The 23408-nt window shown below is 43.5% G+C and overlaps 1 protein-coding gene and 1 long non-coding RNA gene across 2 annotated transcripts; one reads left to right on the forward strand and one right to left on the reverse strand.

The window, feature by feature from the left end:
• Positions 1–3577: 3577 nt before the first annotated feature.
• Positions 3578–16410, forward strand: pdxp (pyridoxal (pyridoxine, vitamin B6) phosphatase). Its single transcript, XM_073030188.1, has 3 exons — positions 3578–4223; positions 8141–8212; positions 15853–16410. Exons 1-3 carry the CDS (start codon positions 3623–3625, stop codon positions 16185–16187), a joined length of 1008 nt encoding a protein of 335 aa, XP_072886289.1. The 5' UTR covers positions 3578–3622; the 3' UTR covers positions 16188–16410.
• LOC140716996 (uncharacterized) lies at positions 14412–23271 on the reverse strand. The gene is made up of 3 exons (XR_012096409.1): positions 23149–23271; positions 19513–20437; positions 14412–14882 (listed from the first exon to the last, which is right to left on the reverse strand). It is a non-coding gene; the product is annotated as an uncharacterized lncRNA (long non-coding RNA).
• Between the last annotated feature and the right edge of the window lie 137 nt (positions 23272–23408).

A 23408-nucleotide genomic window follows, 5' to 3' on the forward strand; every position in this document is an offset into this window, starting at 1 on the left:
GGTTCACTCTCCTCTCCTATCTGATTCCTTCCTCTCCAGCACTTTACCTTTCCCACCTGTCTAACTTCACCTATCACTTTCTAGTTATCTTTCTTCCTCTCTTTCCAACTCTTTATTCTGTCATCTTCCCCCTTCCTTTCTAGTCCTGAAGAAGGGTCTTGGCCTGAGATGTCAACTGCTTATTCCTTTCCAAGGATGGTAAAACATTCCTCTGCTGGTGTTAACTTCCTCATAGACTGTCATTGTCTCAAATACTCTTTGTCAGGCACAACATATATGAAAGAGCAAAAAAGACAAACTGCTGCAGGAACTCAGAGGGTCAAGCAGTATCTGATTGCAGGATCACAACCCAGAATGTCAGCCTTCCCTCTGCCTCCACAGATCCAACTCAATCTGCTGAGCAGGCTGGTTTAGTTTTGCTCCAGATTCCACGGTCTCCAGTCTATGAGAAGAGGTGACACTCAAAATGCTGGAGGAGCTCAGCGGATCAGGCAGCATGTTTTGGAGGGAAATTGCCAGTCAACATTTCAGGTTGAGACCCTTCATCTGGAAGGCAATGAATGGAACAAGGGCAATGTCTGTAATAGAATGATTTATTAGAACAACAGAATGGACAATTAAGCTCCTTTGTTGATGTAACGTCAGAATCAGAATCAAGTTTATTATCAGACATAAATCATGAAACTTGTTTTGTACAGTACAAGCCATATAAAATACTAAGTTACAATAAAAACAATGAAGACAAGAACCTCTGCAGAAGCTGGAAATCCAAAGCAACAAACACAGAATGCTAGAGGAAATCAGCAGATCAGGCAGCGCCTGTGGAAATGAAGAAATGATCAATCCTTCAGACCAAGATCCGAGACAATAAAAGTAAATAAATAAATTTTGCAACTGCAGTGGCGAGGTAGTGTTTGTAGGTTCACAAACCATACATAAATCTGATAGCAGAGAGGAAAATCTGTTCCTAAAGCCTTGATTATGGGTCTTCAGGCTCCTGAACTTCCTCTCCAATGCTAGTAATGAGAAGCGGGTGTAGTCGACATGCTATGTTAGTGCTGAAATGTGTGGCCACACTTGTGGGCTGCCCCCAGCACTTTTTTGGGTATGCTGGTTGTTCAAACAACACAATTCACTGTGTGTTCCCATGTACAATTGACAAATATATCTGGATCCAATGAAGGATGCCACCTTCTTGAGGCACTGCCTGCTGAGAATGTCCTTGCTGGTGAGGAAGGTGGTGCCCATGAAGTCTACAACGCCTCTGCGACTTCTTGTGATCCTGTCCATCGGAGCCTAGACGGTAATGCACCCAGTCGCAATGCACTCCACCATACATCTGAAAACCCTTTTTACTGGGCATCTCTAGAGATTCGGCTTGTTAGCCCCTCACTAACAGCCACCGGACTCGGCTGTGAGAAAACCACCTTCCTCAGACTCCGTACGTCTAGGGTAAACACGATTGGATCTCGCCAAATCCATGAAGTCGGGATGTCTCACCTACCCAAACCCCGATTTGTGTGAATGCCATGTAACTTATTGCTCCCATGCAATCGCCCGTCGGCAAGAAATAATAGACCACACACTGCTTACGATTATAAAGCAAGTATATTTAAGAATGTTAACTTAACCAAATAAAAATCAGAGAAAAGAAAGAAGAAAAAAAACCAAAAGGGCCCATCATAACAGTCAAATGTGCATATAAGTTGGAACTCATCTTGAAGTTCTCTTTAACTCACACGACACCTTCCGAATGTCACTCGAACAAACGGGCTCTCCCATGGGAGTATTGACCCTTCCTCCTTGAAGCCATTTATCCGCACAAAGCACCAAGTGCAACTGGGGTGGCATCCTCAGTCGTCTTCCCTCCGGTCTAATCCCAGCTCCCCCCTCAAAAAGATCTCGACCCACATCAGCGTCCCTCACAAAAATTCTCTGCCCAGTATTCTCTAGAACCTTCTCTGAATTCCACCATCCTGATTTGCTGATACCACATTCCTAAGATGAACAACAAAGCCCCTCATCTCAGCTCAAACCCAAACAGGCTGAAAACAGAACAGACGGCTCTTACAGAACTGCTAAATGAAATACCTACAGCGTAACAGGAAAAATCTGAACCATCTGTAGAAACTTGCTTGCGTCTTTGGTGATATATCAAATGTCCTGTGTGATATGGTGTAGTTTGGTCCATTGATCAGGCAATAAAATATATGAATTCTGTATGTATTAATATATTTGAAATATATAATAGGTTTATGAAAGAGAAAAAAATTAGAGAGGAATGGCAATCACGAGGGGTGCCTGTGATAGTGTCCTCACTTATTGAAATGGTGATAGGGCTACTGTACTTGATGCACATGGAAGTTCTTACTCCATTGGATGTCTATGGGGTCAGGCATTGACCAGTACTCTGAGCCTTTTACTCCAGGCCAGCACCCAAGAGCACAAGTGAGAGAGTCAGGGCACTGTGGGCATTTAGTTGTGGCTTCCTCACAAAGAGACTGTTATGTCACCAAATGGACACATATGAGGCCCCTCACAGATTGGGGGACTGCTTTGTTGAACACCTTTTTTTTCCCATCCACCACAGAAGTTGGTGTTTCCTGGAGGCCACCAATTTCAAACCGTCTTCTCAGTCCCATTCTGAAATGTTGGTCTGCTGCCACGATGAGGCCACAGTCAGGTTGGAAGAACAAAACCCTCCAGATTCCCAGCATCTGCAGAATGACCTGTGCTTATAAGTTTCATTACATTTATACATGGGGTATGCACACATTTGACAATGTATCTGACATCATGAAAACTGCAGTTTGGCAAAAATGGACAGTCAACAACGGTGCCAGCTCGCCCATCCGGACCCAGTTTCTCATCTCCCTGGAATCCTTGTATCAGTAGCATCTACTCCGTTTTCATTGGGATTGCCATCATTCCGTCTCTGAAGCAGTCGTTATCTTGCACTTGTTCATCACACATAGGTACGTAGCAGTAAAAATAATTACAAATGATTGATATAATAAAAAAAAATGAGTACAGGGTGACGACTGCAGCACGGCCGCATCGGGAGAATTCCTGAATTATCTGTTGAACTTTAACAATCAACGGCGTCTAGCTTTCAGTCTCCACTTACGATGCCGTGTTTTGATAATAGATTACAGTGCACTGCATTTGAATTTTATTTTTAAGGGTTTTGTGTAAGGTATAAAAGCAACCGGCATTGTAAATTTGTTCCTGTATTAGATTTTCGTGATGAGCAGACGCTTTAGAAAATGTCGTGCCTTTTGTGACGTCATGACAGCGCATAAAAATATCGGATTTTGGAGGTCGTGGGGTAAGGGTACTCAGACTGTCTTATTGGTTTTCCACTTTTCCCCAATTTTGCAGTTGGCCATGTGAATTTAGCGCGCTCTGATCTGGAATCTGAGCGAAAGGCGCAGTTATTTGGAAGTTCAATTCCCATTGGTTAAACAGACTGTCACCCTCCAGGAATAACCGATTGGTTCACGGAACCGTAATCCCGCCTCTTTGCTTCTAAAACCCCAATCGGCTAAACCGATTGGGCGGGCGTTGGATCTGATTGGTGTTGGTGGGTGAAAGGTTGGGCTGAGAACCGGACAATCCAGGAATGGCCGCCGTATCGGGTGGTTTTTGCTGCCGGCGGCTGAGCATCGGGTCTTGTGGTTGGGAGCTGGTTGCGGCGGTGGACACCTTCTTGTTGGACTGTGACGGTGTGCTGTGGAACGGGCCGCGGGCGATCCGCGGGGCGGCCGAGGTGCTGCTTGGGCTGAAGGCTCGGGGCAAGCGCGTCTACTTCGTCAGCAATAACTGTAGCCGCCCGCGGGACTCGGTAGTGGCCAAGCTCGGGACTCTGGGTTTAGCGGCTGAGACCGAGCAAGTCTACAGCACCGGCTACTGCTCGGCCCTCTACCTGCGCGACGTCGCTCGCCTCCGCCGCAAGGTCTATGTGCTGGGCAGCGAAGCCCTGTGCGGCGAACTACGGGCAGCCGGCTTGTGGGTGACGGGCGGTCCACAGGATGCCGAGGAGCTGCCTGTGTCCAGCTGCGCCCTGGACCCCGAGGTCGGCGCTGTGCTGGTCGGCTACGACGAACACTTCAGCTTCGTGCGGCTGGCCAAGGCATGCAGCTACCTGCGGGACCCCCAGTGTCTCTTTGTGGCCACCGACCCCGATCCCTGGCACCCGTTGGTAGGAGGCACAGTGGTCCCAGGTGAGCGGGCATCCTTTATTGCGGCTCCGGTTCACGTATCCGCTTGCACTGGCTTGGGTCCACCCACTCATCTCCCTCCCCTCATAAGGCTCAAATTTGTTATCACTGATTTAGGTGAACTGAAACTTATGACACCAGTTCTGCAGGTACTGGAAATCTGGAGCAAGATGCACAGAAATGCTGGTGGAACTCAGCAGATCAGGCATAATCTAAGGTGGGAAAGGGTTCTATCGAAATGTAGGCTGCTCGTTTCCCTATGGCGATGCTGCTTGACCTGCTGAGCTCCTCCAACAATTTTGTGTGATGTTCAGGACTTGTGGCAGCAGTACAGGTGCAAAAAACATAAACGTTACGATAAGTAGTGTTCATGGACTGCCCCCGAATCAGGTAGTGGAGAGAAAGAAGCTGTGGAATGGCGTGTGGGACTGTAGCTCTGTGATGGTGCTAATGTGAAGAGGGTATGTCCAGATGGCGAGGGTCCTTGGTGATGGATGCTGTCTTGTGGCTTGGCCTCTTGGAAACGTTCATGATAGTGGGAAGGGTTCTGCCCATGATGGAGATGTGAGTCTGCAGCCTCCTGTGATCTGGGTCTCTGGTGCAGTTTGGTAGTTGCTCTACCAGCTGCGCCAATGGGTTAAAACTTATCTTTAGATACTGTAATTCCCTTTTGTAACCACGGATTTGCTGCCTCAATGTTTAAAGTCTAACCAAGCTGGTCACCTGTCCTAATCTTAGTATAAAACTTCTGATATCAATCCAGTGCAGTGCTTTAATGTAAAAAATTGGAATTATAAACCCTTAATTCCTTGTGTAAAAGATGTATTCGGCTTTATGGAGGGAAGGTAATATTTTAAAGCAGGGTAGAATTCCCTGAAAATCAAACTGCAGTTACTGGAAACCTGAAATAGAAAATGCTGGAAATGGCGATTCAGACAGCTTTTGTAGAACGTTAATGATTCGGGTAATAAACCCTTTGTCAGTCCCCTTCTCTGACGGCTGATGCTTATCTCTGCTATAAAACCAGATAATGGGAGCCTTTGAGCCTGATCCATCAGTTGTCTGTCATAGTTTGAATTTATTGTGCCCTTAAATCTGGACTTTATTCCTGCCTTCTCCAGGCTCCCCTTGATCTCTTTAGAATTAAGCAATGCTTCTGCCACCTGAGCACATTTATGACTGACTTCACTGTCTTCTATGGTAGCACATTCCATACTAAAAAGTAATTTGGTTATGTGCAGTTTCTTACCCTATAACAGGGCCTCAATTATCAAATGAGATTAGGACCGATGGCAGAGAAGGAGTGCTGGGGTGGGACAGGGGCTTGGTGGCAGATGTACCCATCGCTGAATCACCAGACAAGGTTATTTGATTCCAAATAATTGGTTTATCGATCATTACAGAAAGTCTCTCTGGTGCTTCCCACTCTTTTTCTTACCCCCCCCCCCCACCTTTCCCAACCCTGATACCCCTCTCCTTGCCCCTTTCCCAGCCTCAGTCTACAATAGGGACACATATCTAATTTAGGTTTATCATCACTTACATTTGTCTTGAAATCTGTTATTTGTATTTTGCAGCAGTACATAAAATTACTACAGTACTGTGCAACCTTATCTGTATAAATGTGCCTAGACTTCTGCACAGTAATGAAGCCTATTTGATTATCTTCTTGTGCATCTTTTTTTATCATTCAGAGATTGCTAAAGGCAGGGTTATTTGGCTGTCCTTGTTTTGCTGTCTCCTATGTTATAATTTAATTGAACTGCATTTCAGAGGTACTAGTTTTAGTATTTGAAGACAAAAGATATTTGATCAATCACAGGTGGTTATTTTCTTTGCTGCCTCTTGCTGGCAAACTTTTGTTAACATTAACCTTATTTCCTGCTCTTCTCTTGCTGACAGTGTTGCTTGCCCTCCTAGAACGCTTGTTTCACATGCACTTCTGCAGTTTTGGTCACTTTGTGCTAAACCTGGGTTAACTGATGTTTCATTTTCAGGTTTCTGTTATCAGTCTTGCTCTGTCTCTGTTCAAGCTCAACAGATTGTTCACTGAAAAAATGCATCTTCTATTATAAATTATGGTGTCAGTTTTTCCTGACACCACAATTTGTATTGCTGCTCATACCGAGCGTAGGCAAAATAACCCAGCTGCCTTCAGAGGTCGGAGCATGTTTAGGTGGATAGTCAAGTGTGGAAATCTGCGCTTTAGCACAGTCCATCTCTGCTGACTGAGATGCCTCCCTGAGGTAGTCTCCTATTTCTGCAGTTAGTCCTTCCTGGCTATTGAACCTGTCCAGATAGTTTCTTTTTCACTTAGGTGGCAAGTGATGGCTTCACTAGTGATGGCTGGTGTGGCAAATTTAAAATATGAAAATTTGCTATAAATATTAGACAGCATCTTTCTTTACCTTAAATTGCTTTCTTTTCCCAGGTGCTGCCTGACTGGATTTTATAGCATTTCCAGTAGAGTTAATGAGGAACAGGTTCAGCACAAGAATCAGTAGGAAGTGGAAGGGACAGTTGTGTAGTACAGATGGCCAACCCATTACCCACCACTTGACATACAAGCATGCAAGACCAATGAGGGAGAGGGGGTGGAAGTGTGATTCAGTGTAGAGGAAACATCAACCCAACGATATTCATTGAAATAGCTAACATCTGTAATGCTCTGATGAATTTCCCTTGTTCCAAATTTTGCTTGGGTAAAGCTAGTATGCAGAATAAACTATTTCAATATTAGCAGAGCTGTTGAATATTGGCAATTAATTAAATAAACTATAAAGTAAGCATTAGTTTTCCAAATTCCAGCAAGTATAAACTGGGTTATTATTGGCTTTCCCCTTTTATTAAATATGCCAAGTTGTACAAGGTTGCTGCAAAGTGACAACTAGCTAGATTAGAATCATCAGTATCATTATGCACTGTGTCGTATGATATGGGTGATCATGACCTTTTGTCCATGATAGTTCTTGGCATATTTTCTACAGAAGTGGTTTGCCATTGCCGCCTTCTGGGCAGTGTCTTTACAAAACTGATGACCCCAGCCATTATCAATACTCTTCATAATTATCTACCTGGCATCAGTGGTCGCTTCATCAGGATTTGTGATATGTACCTGCTGCTCATATGAATGAAAATGAGTCCCGGAAAGGACCTGTTTCTCTTGGCGATAACAAGAACAGTGTTGGAGGGGGATGAAGAGATCTTAATATACAAGGCAAGATTTTTAACACTATTGTAGATCTGATCTGCTTTTTGAACAGCTTGGTGGCTCATGTATCTAAACACTAAGGTGAGTGCTGCAATCTGTCTAGCAAGAGCTGGAAAGTAGGAATTTGTAGAAAGCCTTTCGAACTGGCTACTCTGTGAAATTCATTGACTTTTGTTGAATTGGTTCTAATATATTTTCCTCTCCTACCTGTATTTACTGCTCCCAGTCCCACTAATTCTGTCATCAGTTAATCTTGTCCTCAGTTTTTAAATACTTTGTTTCTTGAGAGGTGGAGGTTTGAGCATGTGAATGGCTAGCCTGTGCATATTTTTCCTTGCTTGAGGGAAGTATTAATCCAGTGTTTATTCTGTTGAGCTTTACTAATTGAGGTACACAGAATTAATGTCAAAAGCAACTGCATGACTCAAACATTCATTGATCTTGCTAATTGCTTTGTAACCTTTTGTCAGCAGGAATGGAAATTCTCTCCTCCGCCAACAGATGCCTCCCACTTTTGCAGAGTCCAGATGGGTTATTTTGAGAATACAGTCTGAAACGAGTTCTGTAGAGGTGCAGGACTTGGTTCAAATGGCCACAAGGCTAAGATTGTATCATTTGGGCAAAACAGAAGTCCTTGTGATGACTGTCCACTCCCAGAAATGTGATAATCTGTGTTAAACCTTGTTTCTTTTTATATGGTCCCTCCTAGGCTTGAAGCTGCTGAACCCCAATGATGAAGATGTGGAGCCCAAAAATCAGATCACCTGCACGGTGCGGCCAGGTATGAACCTAGACTGAGGTAAACTAACAGGATTTGAACCCGCATCCAGAATCAAGTTATTGGATTGTGGTCCTGCTTTATTCAGGATGTGTTGCCACTCCAAAACCTGGAAGAAAACTTGGAGAAAGGCAAGATACAAATTTTGTCTAGAAATCATGATCAACCTTACAATGAAGTTGGCTGAATCTGTATACACTTGCAGGGTTATAAGGGAGGATGAAATGAATAGTTTGTTTTTTGAAGCTGGCTGGGAACTTCCCCTGTGACTGGAGCCTAGGACCAAAGAAACAATGTACATATTAGTGGTAGGTTTTTAAGGCTGAGAAAGAACTTCATGCGAGATCAATGAACTGTTGATTTTTACCAAGGGCTGTTGGCACTTTGCTGAGCTCATTCAAGAGACTAATGGAAAATCAAGGACTCAGTGCAGGAAAATAGTAGTGAGATGAATATTAGCTATTATCAAGCAGGCTTGAGCCGCTGGATAGCAGTTCCTGAACTTGCATGATTGTTACTTTAAAAACCGAAGTGCTAACAACATTTGGCTTAAAGTGTTTTGTGATTGTATAGCCCCAGGTTGAGGGTTAGTGTGGTTGGAAGCAGCGTTATTGAGTCTGCTTTGCCATGCCACATTTTCATTATTGACAATTAAAATATAAATGCACGTTTCTGGATTTAAAAATAAATCTTGCAGTACTATAGACTTGGACTGTGTGACTCTCCAGTCCTAGATCTCTTCTGCCTCTTCCACTCACTTACCAGGAAAGAACTTCCCGCATTTAGACAAGCACTGGATTTCTGAGATCCCTCTAATTCTTCCAGATTCTGGTGGATGCAAGTCCAATCAACTTTATCTCTTGAGTGTTGGTCTTGCTATCCCTGGAATGAATCTGGTTAGCAGTGAAATTAAAGCACCTTTTACTTCTAGTGTTCCTTTTATTCAGTCAGTGAACTACTTGACTCTACACTCGGTTAGTCTGAATGGTGGGGGCAGCTTGCTTGTTTTTAGGAGGCAGGTTAGATTCTTCCAGCTCACTTATCACTCTGTAATTGGAAAATTTGAAGAGGAACTTTATCTTTTTCTACTGACCAACCTCCTCTCTGTGAAGCCCGTTGCAGTCCAAACTTTTGAAGTTCTTTTGTAAGAAATATGGGAGGCAATTTGTGGACAATCCTATCCCATGTGAAAGTGAGACCATAAACCCTGTTCTGGTTTTGGCGATTGAGATGTGGGTCAGCACAGTAAGAGATCATCAGAATGGTGTCCTGGGATTTTGCTTGAGTCTCAGACTTCCACAATTCTGGTTCTGAGGCAATCTCGTACTGGAATGCTCATTGGTTGATCTTAAAAGCTTGCTTGCTTGCATGCATGGGTTCTGCAAATGAGAATTTAACAGTTGGATTGTTCCTTAGTCAATTGTCCTCAAATTTTGGTCCTGGTTGACTGTTTTTAACATGGTACTTCGCACCCCAACATCCTGTGGTGCTCTGTGATCAGTGAAGTATAGAGCATTGAACATCATAGCACAGTGGACAGATCACTCCAGCCCTTCTCTCCTACATAGCCCTCACTTTTTCTATCATCAATGTACCCATCTAAAAGTTTCTTAAGTTCCCCAATGCTTCTACCACTATCCCTGACAGGGCATTCCATGCACCCACCGCTCTGTGTAAGTCCAAGTCACCCTACAATTGTGCCTCCTTGTGTTAGCCATTTCCACACTGGGATGTAAAAGCCCCTGGCTCTCCACTGTATGCCTCTTATCGGTATAGCTGATGTTGGAAACCCAACTTGTGCAGAGCAGACTCCCATAGATGGCAAATTCTTGCAACTGACAGGTTTGAACTGTAATGGTCTAGAATACCTATGGAGTAGGGGTTCCTATCCTGGGGTCCACAAACCCCTTGTTTAATGGCATTGGTCCATGGCATAACAAAAATGTTTGGGAACTCCTGCTCTGGAGAGATGTGGATGCTTTACAGAGGAGATTGAAGTTCATGCATGTTTTCAAGCTTCTGTGTAAACTGAATCTGGTATAGCCTGGAAACAATTTCTAGTGGAATTTGGAGTCAGCCTCTTGGCGAAGGCTGGTTTGTCAGGTGGGAGGCTGCGTGGTGGAGCATAGAAAAGACTTGAGGATTTCAGCAACGAGGTGGGTGGGTTCAGACAAGGTCAAGTGGAAGAAAGTTTTCCTTTCATTACTTTGGAAAAGCGGTTCCTTTTGTTCCCCCTTTGCACATTGTTGAAAGATGCAGCAAGTTTTGGATGATACATTCTCTGCTTTGAATACTAACAAGCCAATGCCCCGTCTGCACATTCATTTCACCAACTGGCAGTGACGTTAGACTGGTGTTTTAATCAATCCTAAGTTTGAGTATTGGCTACAAGTAAACTCAACGTCATTTCTCTTTAGTACTTTTAACCATGTTCTGGTTTTAAGATTTCCCCCTTGTAAAAGGTTTGGGTTTTTTTCTGGCTGCAGCATCCTCAGTGGGAGATGAAGGTCAAGCTTTACAGTTGAGTTTTGATTAACATGTTTAATTGAGAGACTGCCAAAAGGCAGATGCCAAAAATTCCAAGGCTGTGAATTGAAAGTAAAACAGAATTGCCCTGTTTATATAAAAAGTCCTTAATCCAATATTGCTTAAGTGTTGTCTTGCTATTACATAATTGTGCCAGTTTCTGAATTCAGTCTGCCTGGTGTTTCCAGTGTTGTAACATTCTAATGGGTATGAGATGCCCTGGGATGTCCTTACTGTAAAATTCCCTGTTTATTCCCTTTCCGTAGTTCATGAGGCCCTTTCAGAGCAAGGTCATGGGAGGAGTCCATTGGAAGGAATCTGCCCTTCCATGTAACAATACTGTTGAAACCCCTGCTGATCAGTATAATTACACCTCTGACAGTACATGGCTCCCTCAGTTCAACTGTAGGAGTGTCAGCATATTTTTTCTATATTTTACAATCTCCTTCCTCTGACAAGACAAAATTGCTGCCAAACCTAAGAAGAGTCTCTGGGAATTTGAGGGGCATGGTGCAGTGGCACTGTGGAAGTCTAATCTGGATAAAGTCACTCAGAGACTGTAGAAGTACAAACTCTTTATTCAAAGCTCCCGGGGCTTACTCTGTTAGTCGCTCAAACAGGAACAGTCTGTCTGCCTGCTCCTGCCTGATCCACCAACTAACTCACAATTCCCCCTACAGAAGAGATGTATTTGTTCAGATACCACAGACACACACCCACCACACACACACACACCCACCACACACACACACACCCACCACACACACACACACCCACCACACACACACACACACCCACCACACACACACACACACCCACCACACACACACACCCACCACACACACACCCACACCCACCACACACACACCCACACCCACCACACACACACCCACACCCACCACACACACACCCACACACACACCCACCACACACACACCCACACACACACCCACCACACACACACACACACACACACCCACCACACACACACACACACACACACCCACCACACACACACACACACCCACCACACACCACACACCCACACCCCACACCCCACAGTTAGACTTGTCTGTTGCTTGACAGTACCGAGGAACAAATTACAAAACAGGCATAATGGCCTAAATGCACAGAACAGACTGGAGCTGTCCTATCTCTACGCATGAGTGCACAAGGAGATAAGCATCCTGAAACCCTAGCTAGCTACCTTCAAGAAGAAATCTTGCTCAGCATTGAATAACAAAATTACCATATCTTTTGATCATCAGCAGTTTTTTTCAGAAAAACAGGATGCTATTGTTTAGCAAAGTGTTGACCCTTTTACATTATCAGCATAGCTCCATCAACTCTGAAGGAACACAAACAAAATACTGGAGGAATTTAGCAGGTTAGGCAGTGGAACAGATTTCCATAGCTGCTGCCTGACTTCAGTTCCAACAGCATTTTGTGGAGGTTGTTTTGGATTTCCAGCATCTGCAGACTTTCTCATATCCAGTGACTCTGGTTCAGACCTGACGGACAGTCTATCTGTGGAGTATGCATGTCCTGGTGGTTATGGGCTTCTCCAGTATGCTCTCCCACATCGCAAGAGTTGTGCAGATAGGGAGATTCATTGGGTGCAATTTATAGCAGCCAAAGGTTGAGGTGTAAAATCTGGGTGGGGACAGCTCCAAGAAAATGTGGGGAGAATTGGCTACAAGGAAAATAGAAAGAAATGCATTGAGTGAGCATGCTCTTGATGGACCTCCATATATGGACATATCACGCGGGAGAGGACAGACCTGCTATGTTTTAAAAAAAGCTTGGCAAAAGATTGAGTCAAGTTGCTGAATGTTTATTTTGCTTTCTATTTTGATTAAATTCATTAAAGGTGAGCTAATTAGCATTCTACCAAATTGAAATCTGTATTTCAAAGTACGTATTGAAGCCCATCTAGAAATTGGCAACATTTGCAGAGGAATCTGTAAGAAGTCGGCCATTCTGTCCAGTCTTGTTTGTCACCTGGCAGTTGTCTTCAGCATTTTCCATTCCTACCTCATACTTGCATTCTGCATAAAAGCACCCTTGCTCATTTTCTCCAAAGATCCCCTGCTCCTCCTCTAACCTACTGAACTCCTCTTTGGAGTATGTGGCCGTCTTATTGCTTGTGTCTATTAATGAGCTCTTCCTCAGCATATCAGAATTGGGTTTATTATTACTGATCTTTATGTGGTAGCAGTACAGTGCAAGGTATATATTTTTTTTAAAAACACAAGTTACAATAAAATTTAGTGTGAAAGATGAATAACTCCTCTTAAAGAGATGTATCATTGAGCACATCAACATGAAACGCTGTTGTAGGAAAGCTGCATCCATCATCAGAGATCCTTACAACCCTGGCCATGCTCTTTTCTCACTGCCATGTTCTCGTTATTTATTTATATTTGCATTTGCACAGTTTGTAATCTTCTGCACTCTGGTTGATCTTTCATTGATCCTGTTAGTTACCATTCTATAGATTTGCTGAGTATGACCATAAGAAAACAAATCTAAGGGGTTGTATGTAGTGACACGTACGTACTCTGGTAATAAAATTTACTTCAGTTTTTAATGAGGTAGTGTTTATGGGCTGTTCAGAAATCTCATGGTAAATGGTAAGAAGCTGTTCCTAAGATACTGAGTGTGGGTCTTCAGGCTTCTCTACCACCTCATTGCTACCATTAGTGAGATTGCTTGATATTGCATGATTAGAATTGAACAGAATAATTACCTTGCATTTGAACAACTATATTTGCCTGTCATTTCATAGTCCTGAGGATATCTTTGACTTTAATTTCCAGCAAAAGTTTTGTTGTTATTTGTAACGGTTGCACTTATTGAATTTGAACTTGAATGTTTCTACTGCATATGTCTGCTCTATTCAAGAGCAGGCATACACAATGGAAACCTTGCAGAGCACATTTCTGTATATTTAACATGACCTGCCTTGCTGTTTCATAATCCTAGACGTAGAAGCAGGTTGTTAAAGGTTTATTGGAGAGGGCAAGTTCTTCAGAAGAATTGTGGACCATGCAATGTTGGTATCTGCTGGAGCTTGAGGAGAAGGGATTGAAATAAAGGGTCTTGGTAAATTTGGAGATTACTTGGTCCTATGGGAGGATCTAAAACTATAAGGGATCACTGCCTTAAAATAAGGAGTGGAGGAAGTCAGTAGGTCAGACAGCATTTATGGAAATGAGTAAACAAGTTTATTTCCCTCCATAGGTGTGGCTTGATTTGAATTCCTCCATTTTGGTGTGTTGCTGTGGATTTTCAGCACCTTTAGGAATTGCCCATTTAAAATGAGCAGGGTAGAATTTTAGGCTTGTGTATCTTCCTTAGCAGTAGGGTAGATAAATTGTTTGCTAAGGAGTGAAAGGTTGCTGCAAAGGATTGGGGAATACAGGTTGGCGGTTAATTATTGATCTTGTCCCAAAGTTTCAAGAGACGAATGGCCTACTACTAATTTGTTCTAATATACCCTATCCTCGTCATATGCAGGGGATACGTTCCTCGCAGCTGATGCATAATGTGAATAATTATTTAAATAGAGAAAATAGGGTGTGTTCCTGAGGGCTTTCTAAATATGTTTTATTTGTAATTTATTCACATTTTCATACCAATATGACACAAAAGCAGTACCACAAGGCAACATTTGTATTATATTTCATCAATTTAAGGTAATACTCAACGTAATCGTAGAAAGTTAACATAAAAGGGTGTACAGTACTCACCAACAGTGGCGGGTGTGTTCGCTCCGGAGATGAGTGGTTGTTGTGGTGTCGGGAAGCTTTACATGGATGAGGTGGATGGTTGTGTGTCGTCAGTTTCAGCAAGGACAGCCAGGGGTGAAGGAAGACTCAAAGAACTCTCAGAACTGCCGACATTAGGTGATGATACCGGTTTGAAGAAAGTGGTGAGGATTGTTTGCTTGGCAGCATTTTGTTTTTCAGCATAAATTTGCTTGTGGGGAGAAGGGTTGACGGCAGGGAACGACTGAAATGCTGACTCCGTTCTAAACTTGGGTCCATGACCACTGCCATTTGTGCCGACTTCCACCATTCCCTCACCGTTCGTAAACTCCCGGGATTTTCAAAATCGTCTGTTGCTTGCAGCATCTGAGAGATAGCTTGCCGTTTTAAAAAAAGAAGAAAAAAAACGCCTTAAATGTAGATCACACCTGGGTCAAATGGTTGAATCAGCAATGTTGTGTCAGGCGGCAGGAAACGCACTGTTAAGATGAATGCTGTCCAAATGTTTAGGATGGGCTGGCGCATTGTCAAGCAACAAAAGAACTTTAAAGGCAAGATTCTGTTTCTGGCAGTAGCGTCCCAGAACTGTGTTACCTTCACCTAACGCCGCCCTGTTTATAATTTCCAACTTTTTTTCAAGTGTTAAAGCGGTTCTCTGCCGCTTGGCTGATGGCCCAGGAATTGACATTGGATGTTTAGGAGGCATAGTTAAATATTTCAAGCGCAAAATCACTGCACCGTAGGTAAGAACTCAAAAAATTTAAGAGCGTAAGATCACACATCCACACCTTGCCAAAACCAATGCGAGACTGATGGGAGTGAGACCGTGAGGCACGCGTACCTGACTTGTATTGGCGGGAAAGCGGTGCTCCTCGCATAACTGAGTTTTGGATGCATATAAGGAGACGTTGGTAGAAATAGGTTATTCGCATAACCGTGAATCCGCATAGGCTGGAGACGCATATAACGAGGATAGGGTGTACTTGCTGACTGTGTTTATGACTGTGTTAACTTGCAGAATAAGAAACAAGGTCACATATTCTTGAGTGAGGTAATATGAGGGGACAGAGCAACATTTATCAGACTTTTAGCCTTAATTCAACTTTAAGTTAAATCTATCAATAGTTCACCAAGAAGAATAGCTTTTTGCAAAATAGGCATTTTTAAACCGGAGCTTTTCATGTCTTGGGATAAGCTTTGAGATAACGCAATTGAGATTAGGTTGCTAATTTGCAGTCTCCGGCATTTATTGCTGAGAGATGAGGACTGCAGGGTAGGAGGAGGAGGAGTTGGGAGAGAGATGTAACCCTGATTGGAATGAATATCTCATTCCTTTCTCCTTTACAGGCACTGGCAGCCTGATGGCTGCTGTGGAGGTGGCGTCTGGCCGCAAGGCAGAAGTCATCGGTAAGCCCAGCAGGTTCATGTTCGACTGCATCAATGAGAGGGGAGCTGGCGAGCCCCTCGACCCTGCCCGCACACTGATGATTGGTGACCGGCTGGACACAGACATCCTCTTTGGCTCCAACTGCGGGGTGCAGACGGTGCTGACTCTGACAGGTGTCTCCACGCTACAGGAGGCACAGGACAACATGACGAGCACATGCCTTGACCGCCAGAGGATGGTCCCCAACTTCTATGTGGACAGCATCGCAGATTTCCTTCCCCTGCTAACGGACTGACTGAAGGGGGCGACATTGGTGCCAAACTAACCTCATTGACTCCATGCAGCCTCACTGGTGATGGGAGGAAGCTGTCTGCACACTGATGGGTTCTGTGCATCGGCCTTGGAGTTGTGGACAAAACAGAGCCTGGATCAGCTAACAAAGGACCAGCAGTAAATCCCAAGGATGATTTATCCATTTATAATTCTGACCGAATAAAGTATGAAGTGTTATACGACCACACTTTTGTTTTTAATACATTCATTTAAAGTGATAGGAGTTGGGAACCCATTTAATTTTTCATCTTAATTCTGAAATTTAGACCAAGACCATAAGACTTGGTGCAGAATTAGACCATTTAGCCCATTAAATCTGCTCCATCATTGCCTCATGCTTAATTGACTATCCCTCTCAACTCCATTCTTTGGCCTTCTACTGTAAAATCTGATGCCCTTGTTACTCAAAAAGCATCTGAAACTCTGCCGTACAGACACTGGCCTCTGTTATGTACTCCTCTACCTAATAAAGTTGGCCACTAAGTGTATGTTCATGGTCTTCTGCTGCAGTCGATCAAAATCGAGGTTCAATGTGTTGTGTGCAAAGATGCTCTTCCGCTCATCACTATTGTAGCACTGGTTATTTGAGTTACTGTTACCTTCCTCTCAGCTTGAACTGGTCTGACCATTCTCCTGACCTCCCTAACAATCACTGTACACTGGATTTTTTTTCATTTTTCACACCATTCTCTGTAAACTCTAGAGACTGTGTGAAAATCCCAGGAGATCAGCAGTTTGAGATGGTCAAACCACCCCATCTGGCACCAGCAATCATTCCATGCTCAAAGTCACTTGGATCCTATTTCTTCCCCATTCTGATGATTGGTCTGAACAATTGAACCTCTTGACCATGTTTACATGCTTTTATGCATCGAGTTGCTGCCACATGATTGTCTGGCTGGATATCTGCATTAACAAGCAGCTGTGCCTAATAAAGTGGCCACTGAGTGTATAGCCAATGGCATGGCCTCCACAAATGTCTTTGGCAATGAATTCCACATATTCTAGCTAAAGGAATTCCTCCATCTCTTTTAAGGGTTTTATCCTGAGGCTGTGCCCGTGTTTTCTTGACTCTCTTACTATTGGAAAATTCTCTCCATGGCCACTTTATTTAGGCTTTCAGTATTCGATAGAACATCTGCTTCTGCTGGCAGCCATGCTGTACACTATCTTGCTATGTCAAGCCCTTCTTCCTCCTCCCACTGGTGCTATATAAATGAAAGTTGTTCAGCCACAGGGAAGATCTCGTCTTTTCGGTTGAGAGTCCAAGTCAGAATCTCAGTCACTGAGAGCAGTTTAGCTAGTCCTGCCTCGCCCTCTCACTCCTCCCACCCCCCAATAGAAATGCAGATTATTTCATAAATTTAGTCCCCATTTGAACACTACACCTGAAACTGCCTTGATTTAAGATAATTAGTCTCTTCCATAGAAGAGACGGAAGGTCATTCTGTAACAGAAACCTGGTCATTTTCCTCTCCCTTCAGATAAGCTGATTTTGGTATTTCCATTTCCAGCAACTGCTTCTTTCTGCATTGTAGTTGCAGCAGGTTTTTCTATACCCTCACGTACTCCTTTACACTCAGCATTGACCAACAATTCATCCCCCTCTTGCATGGTGCTAAACACCAGGGCAATCTTGATCGCCATTCAATCACAGATGTTCCCTCTGTTCTTTCCAGCCTTCCATTCCTGCAACTGGAAACAGGCTCATACTCCCACACTACTTAATTCTGATTATAAATTTAAGGAAATTAGACCATTTGGCCCATTGAGTTTACTCCACCATTCCACTTACTGTCCCTCTCAACCCCATTCATCTATCTTCTCCCTGTAATCTTTGATGCTCTTACTAAAGAACCTTTCAAACTCTACAGCCATCTGTGGCAATGAAGTCCACAGATCAACCTCCCTCTGGCTAAAGCAATTCCTCCTCATCTGCTCTACAGGGAGATTCTTGTATTCTGAGGCTGTGCCCTCTGTTCCTAGAGTCCCCCATTATTGGAAACATCCTCTCCATGTCCACTCCATCTAGGCTTTTCAATACTTGATAGGTTTCAGAGATCTCTCCTCCATTCTTCTAAACTTCATTGAGAACAGGCCTAATGGCACCAAATGCTCATATGTTAACCCTTTGATTCCTGGTATAAATCTTGTGAACCTCTTCTAGATCTTCTCCAAAGCGTGCAGATCCTTTCTTCAGTTTGGGGGCCCAAACCTGCTCTAAAATACTCCAAGTGCAGTTTGACCAATGCCTTACAACCTCAGCATTACATCCTTGTTTGTGTATCTTGTCCTCTCAAAAGTAAATTAACATTGAATTTTCCTTCCTCACCACCAACTCGACCTGCAAGTTAACCTTTAGGGAATCCTGCACAAGGACTCCCAGTCCCTTTGAATTTTCCCCCATTTAGAAAATAGATTATGCCTTCATTCCTTCTATCAAAGACAAGACTAAACACTTCTTTGCACTTATTCCATCTGCCACCATCTCACAATCCATTTTCTTCTGCAGACTTCCTACTTTCTCAACACCTGTCTTTGTATCATCCACAAACTTGGCCACAAGGCCACCAATTCCATCATCCAAATCACTCAACGTTCTAGTACTGACCCCTGTAGTCATGGGTCAGTGTTGAAACTAGAAAAGGCCCACTTTCTTCCCACTTTTTGCCTTTTGCCAGTCAGGTAAACTTCTATGCATGCTGGTATCTGACCTCTCACACCAAGCACTCGTATCTTGTTTAGCAGCCTCACGTGCAGCAACATATTAAAGGCCTCCTGAAAATCCAAATAACATCCACAAGCTCCTTTGTCTAGCTGACCTATTATTCCAGCAGATTTGTTGGGCAAGTTTCCCCCTAAAGGAAACCATACTGTGTTCAGCCTTTTTATAATCATGTGCAACCAAAGGGCTCTTCATCCAGAGGGTTAATTTTCAATCTCACAAATTCAGCTACAGAGATGCCATTTTGTTTTGAGTAAAAAAAATGTTAAATATTGTCCTTAATGTTGTCACATAATACAACAGGTATTTCATTTTAGATATTTTTTGGGGACGTGATATTGTTTGACCTCGTCGTTGGAGCTGTAAACTGTTGGCTATTTTGCACCTCTGCATATTGCCAATGTGGTTTTTTTCTCTGCCTCTGTCCAGCAAGTTGAAGTTTAATTGTTATTCAACCATATACAAATGTAAAGCAGTGTTCTTCCAGGGGCAAGGTGCAAAACACAGTAAATACAATCACGCACTGTTTATAGTACTTAAAATTTAAAAGATGCACACTCACCTTTAAAAGTTGGTTGTAGGAGAAATAGAAGCAGGTGTTGGTTCTTCAGCCCCTTAAATCTGCTCCATCATTCAGGTAGATTGTGGCTGATGTAATCCTGACATCTCTTTTCCACCTTTTTTCATAACCCCAGACTTTCCCTATTGACAATCAACCTCTGCTGTTGCCTAAATGTCTGTCCACCTTGGCCTTGAATACACTGACGGACTCCACCTCACAGCTCTTTGTAGTAGAGAATTCCGTATATTTAGGATCTCTTGAGAGAAGGAATTCCTCATTTGTTTAATTCCAGATTCCCCCTCCACTTTGGAAAACATCTTTAGCCTGTTAAACTTGTATATTCCCATAAAATCATCTCTCATTCTGCAATGAATCCAATATTGTGAGTAGTTTTGGACCACTTGCCTAGGAAAGGATGTGCTAGCAGTGGAGACTGGCCAGAGGAGGCTCATGTGAATGATCCCGGGAATGAAAGGGTTAATGTTGAAGGACCGTCTGATGGTTCTGGGCTTGTACTTGCTGATGCTCTGAAGAATGGATGAGTCCTCGTTCAAAGCTATCATATTGGAAGTCCTAGATAAAGTGGACGTGGAGAGGGTGTTTCCGGCTGTGGGGAAGACTCCGAATGGAATGAAGTCACCTTAGAACTGAGATGGGAGGAATTTCTTCAGCCCGAGGGTGGTGTATCTGCGGAATTCACTGCCACAGGTGGCTAATGACAGGAGGCCGCGTCATTAGGTACACTGAAAGCTGAGGTTGATAGATTCTTGATTAGTCAGGGAGAAGGCAGGGAACGGAGTAGAGAGAGAGAATAAATCAGCAGACGCGATGGGCCAAATTCCTAATTCTGCTCCTGGTTTAGCCACTGCATTTCCATTCTAGATTCAAGATCCAAGTTGTTTAATGTCATTTCCAGTACACAAGTCTAGAGGGGATCAAAATAATTGTTACTACGGACCCAATGTAGCACAGAAAAACACAATAACTATAAATACCTAAGAGGTTATATACTGTACATTGATTTTACAGTGACACTGGGCACAGAGGGTTTGTACATGAAATGATAAAGCGGTGGAGGTGTTGATCTACCTTACTGCTTGCAGAAAGTAACTGTTTATAACTGGTGATTCTGGCATGGATGCTATGTAGCCTCCTCTCTGATGGGAGTGGGACAGACAGTCTGTGAGCAGGGTGGCTGGAATTCTTCATGATGTTTCTGGCCCTTTTCCAGCACCTGTCTGTATGTAGGCCACACTGGACCCTTTCTAATTCACACACTCAAATCAGTTTGGCTTTTGGTATGTTCGCAATGGAAGTAAAGGGCCGTGGCTTTTGTTAAGCACATAAAACGACTCTTGCATGTTTTATTCACAAAATCCTACAGCACCACCCCCCGCTCTCATCATGTCTGAAGCACCAGTAGTGTTATACTGTTTACCTTTTATTCTTTGTTAATTTATTTGTGGTAATATGACTTCATGAGTTATGTGTACGGTGTTGTGCACCTTGGTCCAGAGGAATATGGTTTTGTTTGGTGGTATATGAGCGTACTGTTGAATGACAATAAACTGAATTTGAACTTGATACGTACTTGATGGCAGGTAGACTGGTGCCAGTGATGTGTTGGGACTCTATTGTGGAGCCTTCCTGTCCGCCACAGGGCAGTTTCCATACCGTGCAGTGATGCAGCGTGTACGGATGCTCTCTACTCTGCTTATGCAGCAGGAAGCAAGTATAGATGTGCCTAGTCCAGCTTGCTTCAGCCTCCTCAGAGAGCACCATGCTGGCCCATTGATTTTAATGACCTAATATGTTCTTTATGCAGCTCAGTCGATAACCATTTGATAGTACCCTTGTGCCTGTGAAAATTTCAGAATGGCCCCTCCCATTCTCTCCACCACAAAATAAAACCTGCACTGCCAGCTTCAAAGTGGCTTCTATCCTAAGAACGTTTTAAGATTATTGATTGATTGTACTATAAAATGGACTCCTAACCTCACACTCTGCCTTTTCATAATTTTATCTGCCTGCATTACACTTTCTCTGTAACTTTTTATTCTGCATTCTGACAGTTTACTCTGGTACTACCTCAATGCCCTGATTTGTACAAACGGAAAGCAAAACGAAGTTTTCACTGTATCGCCGAGCATGTGAAAATAATCAGCTGCCAAGCTGCTGTTTCTTAACATCAGGTTGTTCAAATTGCTTTGGTATCATGAACACTGGGAGTGCAGAATGATAGAGAATTAACAGCACACTAATGATATCACCTCGCATGGGTGTGAAACACTTGCAAATGAATTGCCAAGATCGGGGAACAACTCAAGCCAACCGTGATAGAAAATGTTTGCCACAGTGCTTTTGGACCCTTACTGAGCTAAACATTGTCAAAGAGCATAAGACATAGGAGAATTAGGGCATTCAGCCTAATGGTGGAGTCTGCTCAGCCATTCCATCATGGCTGTTCCTGGATCCCACTCAATCCCATACACCTGCCTTCTCACCATATCCCTTGATGCCTCAATCAGGAATCTACCAATTTCCACTTTGAGTATATCCATGGACTTGGCCTCCACCACAGTCTATGGCAGAGCATTCTACAGATTCACTACTCTCTGGCTAAAAAATCCTCCTTACTTCTGTTCTAAAAGGTCATCCCTCAATGTTGAGGCTATGCCTTCTAGTTCTGGATGCCCCCACCAGGGGAAAGATCCTCTCCACATCCACCTTATCTAATCCCTTCAACATTCAATAGGTTTCAATGAGATCCCCACGCATTCCACTAAATTTCAATGAATAAAGGCCCAAAGCTGCCTAAAGCAACTGATATGTTCCCTTCATTCCCAGAATCATCCTCGTGAACCTGCTTTGGACTCTCTCCAATGACAGTATATCCTTTGAGAAAAGGGGCCCAAAACTGTTGGCAATACTCCAAGTATGGCCTGACTAGTGTCTTACAAAGGTTCAGCATTATCTCCTTGCATTTATATTCTATGCCCCTTGAAATAAATCTCAACATTGCATTTGCCTTCTTTACCACGGACTCAATCTGCGTATTAACCTTCTGGGAGTCTTGCACCAAGACTCCCGAGTGCCTTTGCACCTCTGATGTTTGAACCTCCACCCACCCATTTAGTTCGCACTATTGTTCATTTTACCAAAATGCATTATCATACATTTTTCAATTCTGTATTCCATCTGTCACGTTTGCCCATTATTCCAATTTATCAAGTGTTGCTGCAAACTCACTGCTTCCTCAGCACTGCCTACCCCTCTTCGTATCATCCGCAAACTTTGCCACAAAGCCATCAATTCCATTATCCAAACCATCGACAAACAACGTGAAAAGCAGCGGTCCCATTACTGAACCTGAGGAACACCACTAGTCACTGGCAGCCAAACAGAAAAGGCTCCTTTTATTCCCACTCGCTGCCTCTTGCCTGTCAGCCATTCCACTGTCCATGCCAGTATCTTTCCTGTAATGCCATAGGATTTTATCTTGTTAAGCAGCCTCCTGTGAAGCACCTTCCTGGAAGAATTCTAACAGGTTTCTCAGGCAAGATTTCCCTTTACAGAAACTCTATTTTTGTCAGGTTCTGCTTAATCCAGCTAAAAGTTCTGGAAACATCTACAGACCCAGATAGGTTTCTCCAGATTTCGGCGCCTGCATCCTGAATCTCTGGTCCTGACGAAGGGTCTCGGCCCGAAACGTCGACAGCGCTTCTCCCTATAGATGCTGCCTGGCCTGCTGTGTTCCACCAGCATTTTGTGTGTGTTGTTGTTTGAATTTCCAGCATCCGCAGATTCCCTCGTGTTTGTTCTGGTTCTCTGTGAGGTTTTCATGCGGAACTTATTTCCCAGAATGAGATTTCCGGGCGGACTCGTGGCGCTTGCAC

This window comes from Hemitrygon akajei, chromosome 2 (assembly GCF_048418815.1).
Source record: "Hemitrygon akajei chromosome 2, sHemAka1.3, whole genome shotgun sequence".
Taxonomy (NCBI): Eukaryota; Metazoa; Chordata; class Chondrichthyes; order Myliobatiformes; family Dasyatidae; genus Hemitrygon; species Hemitrygon akajei.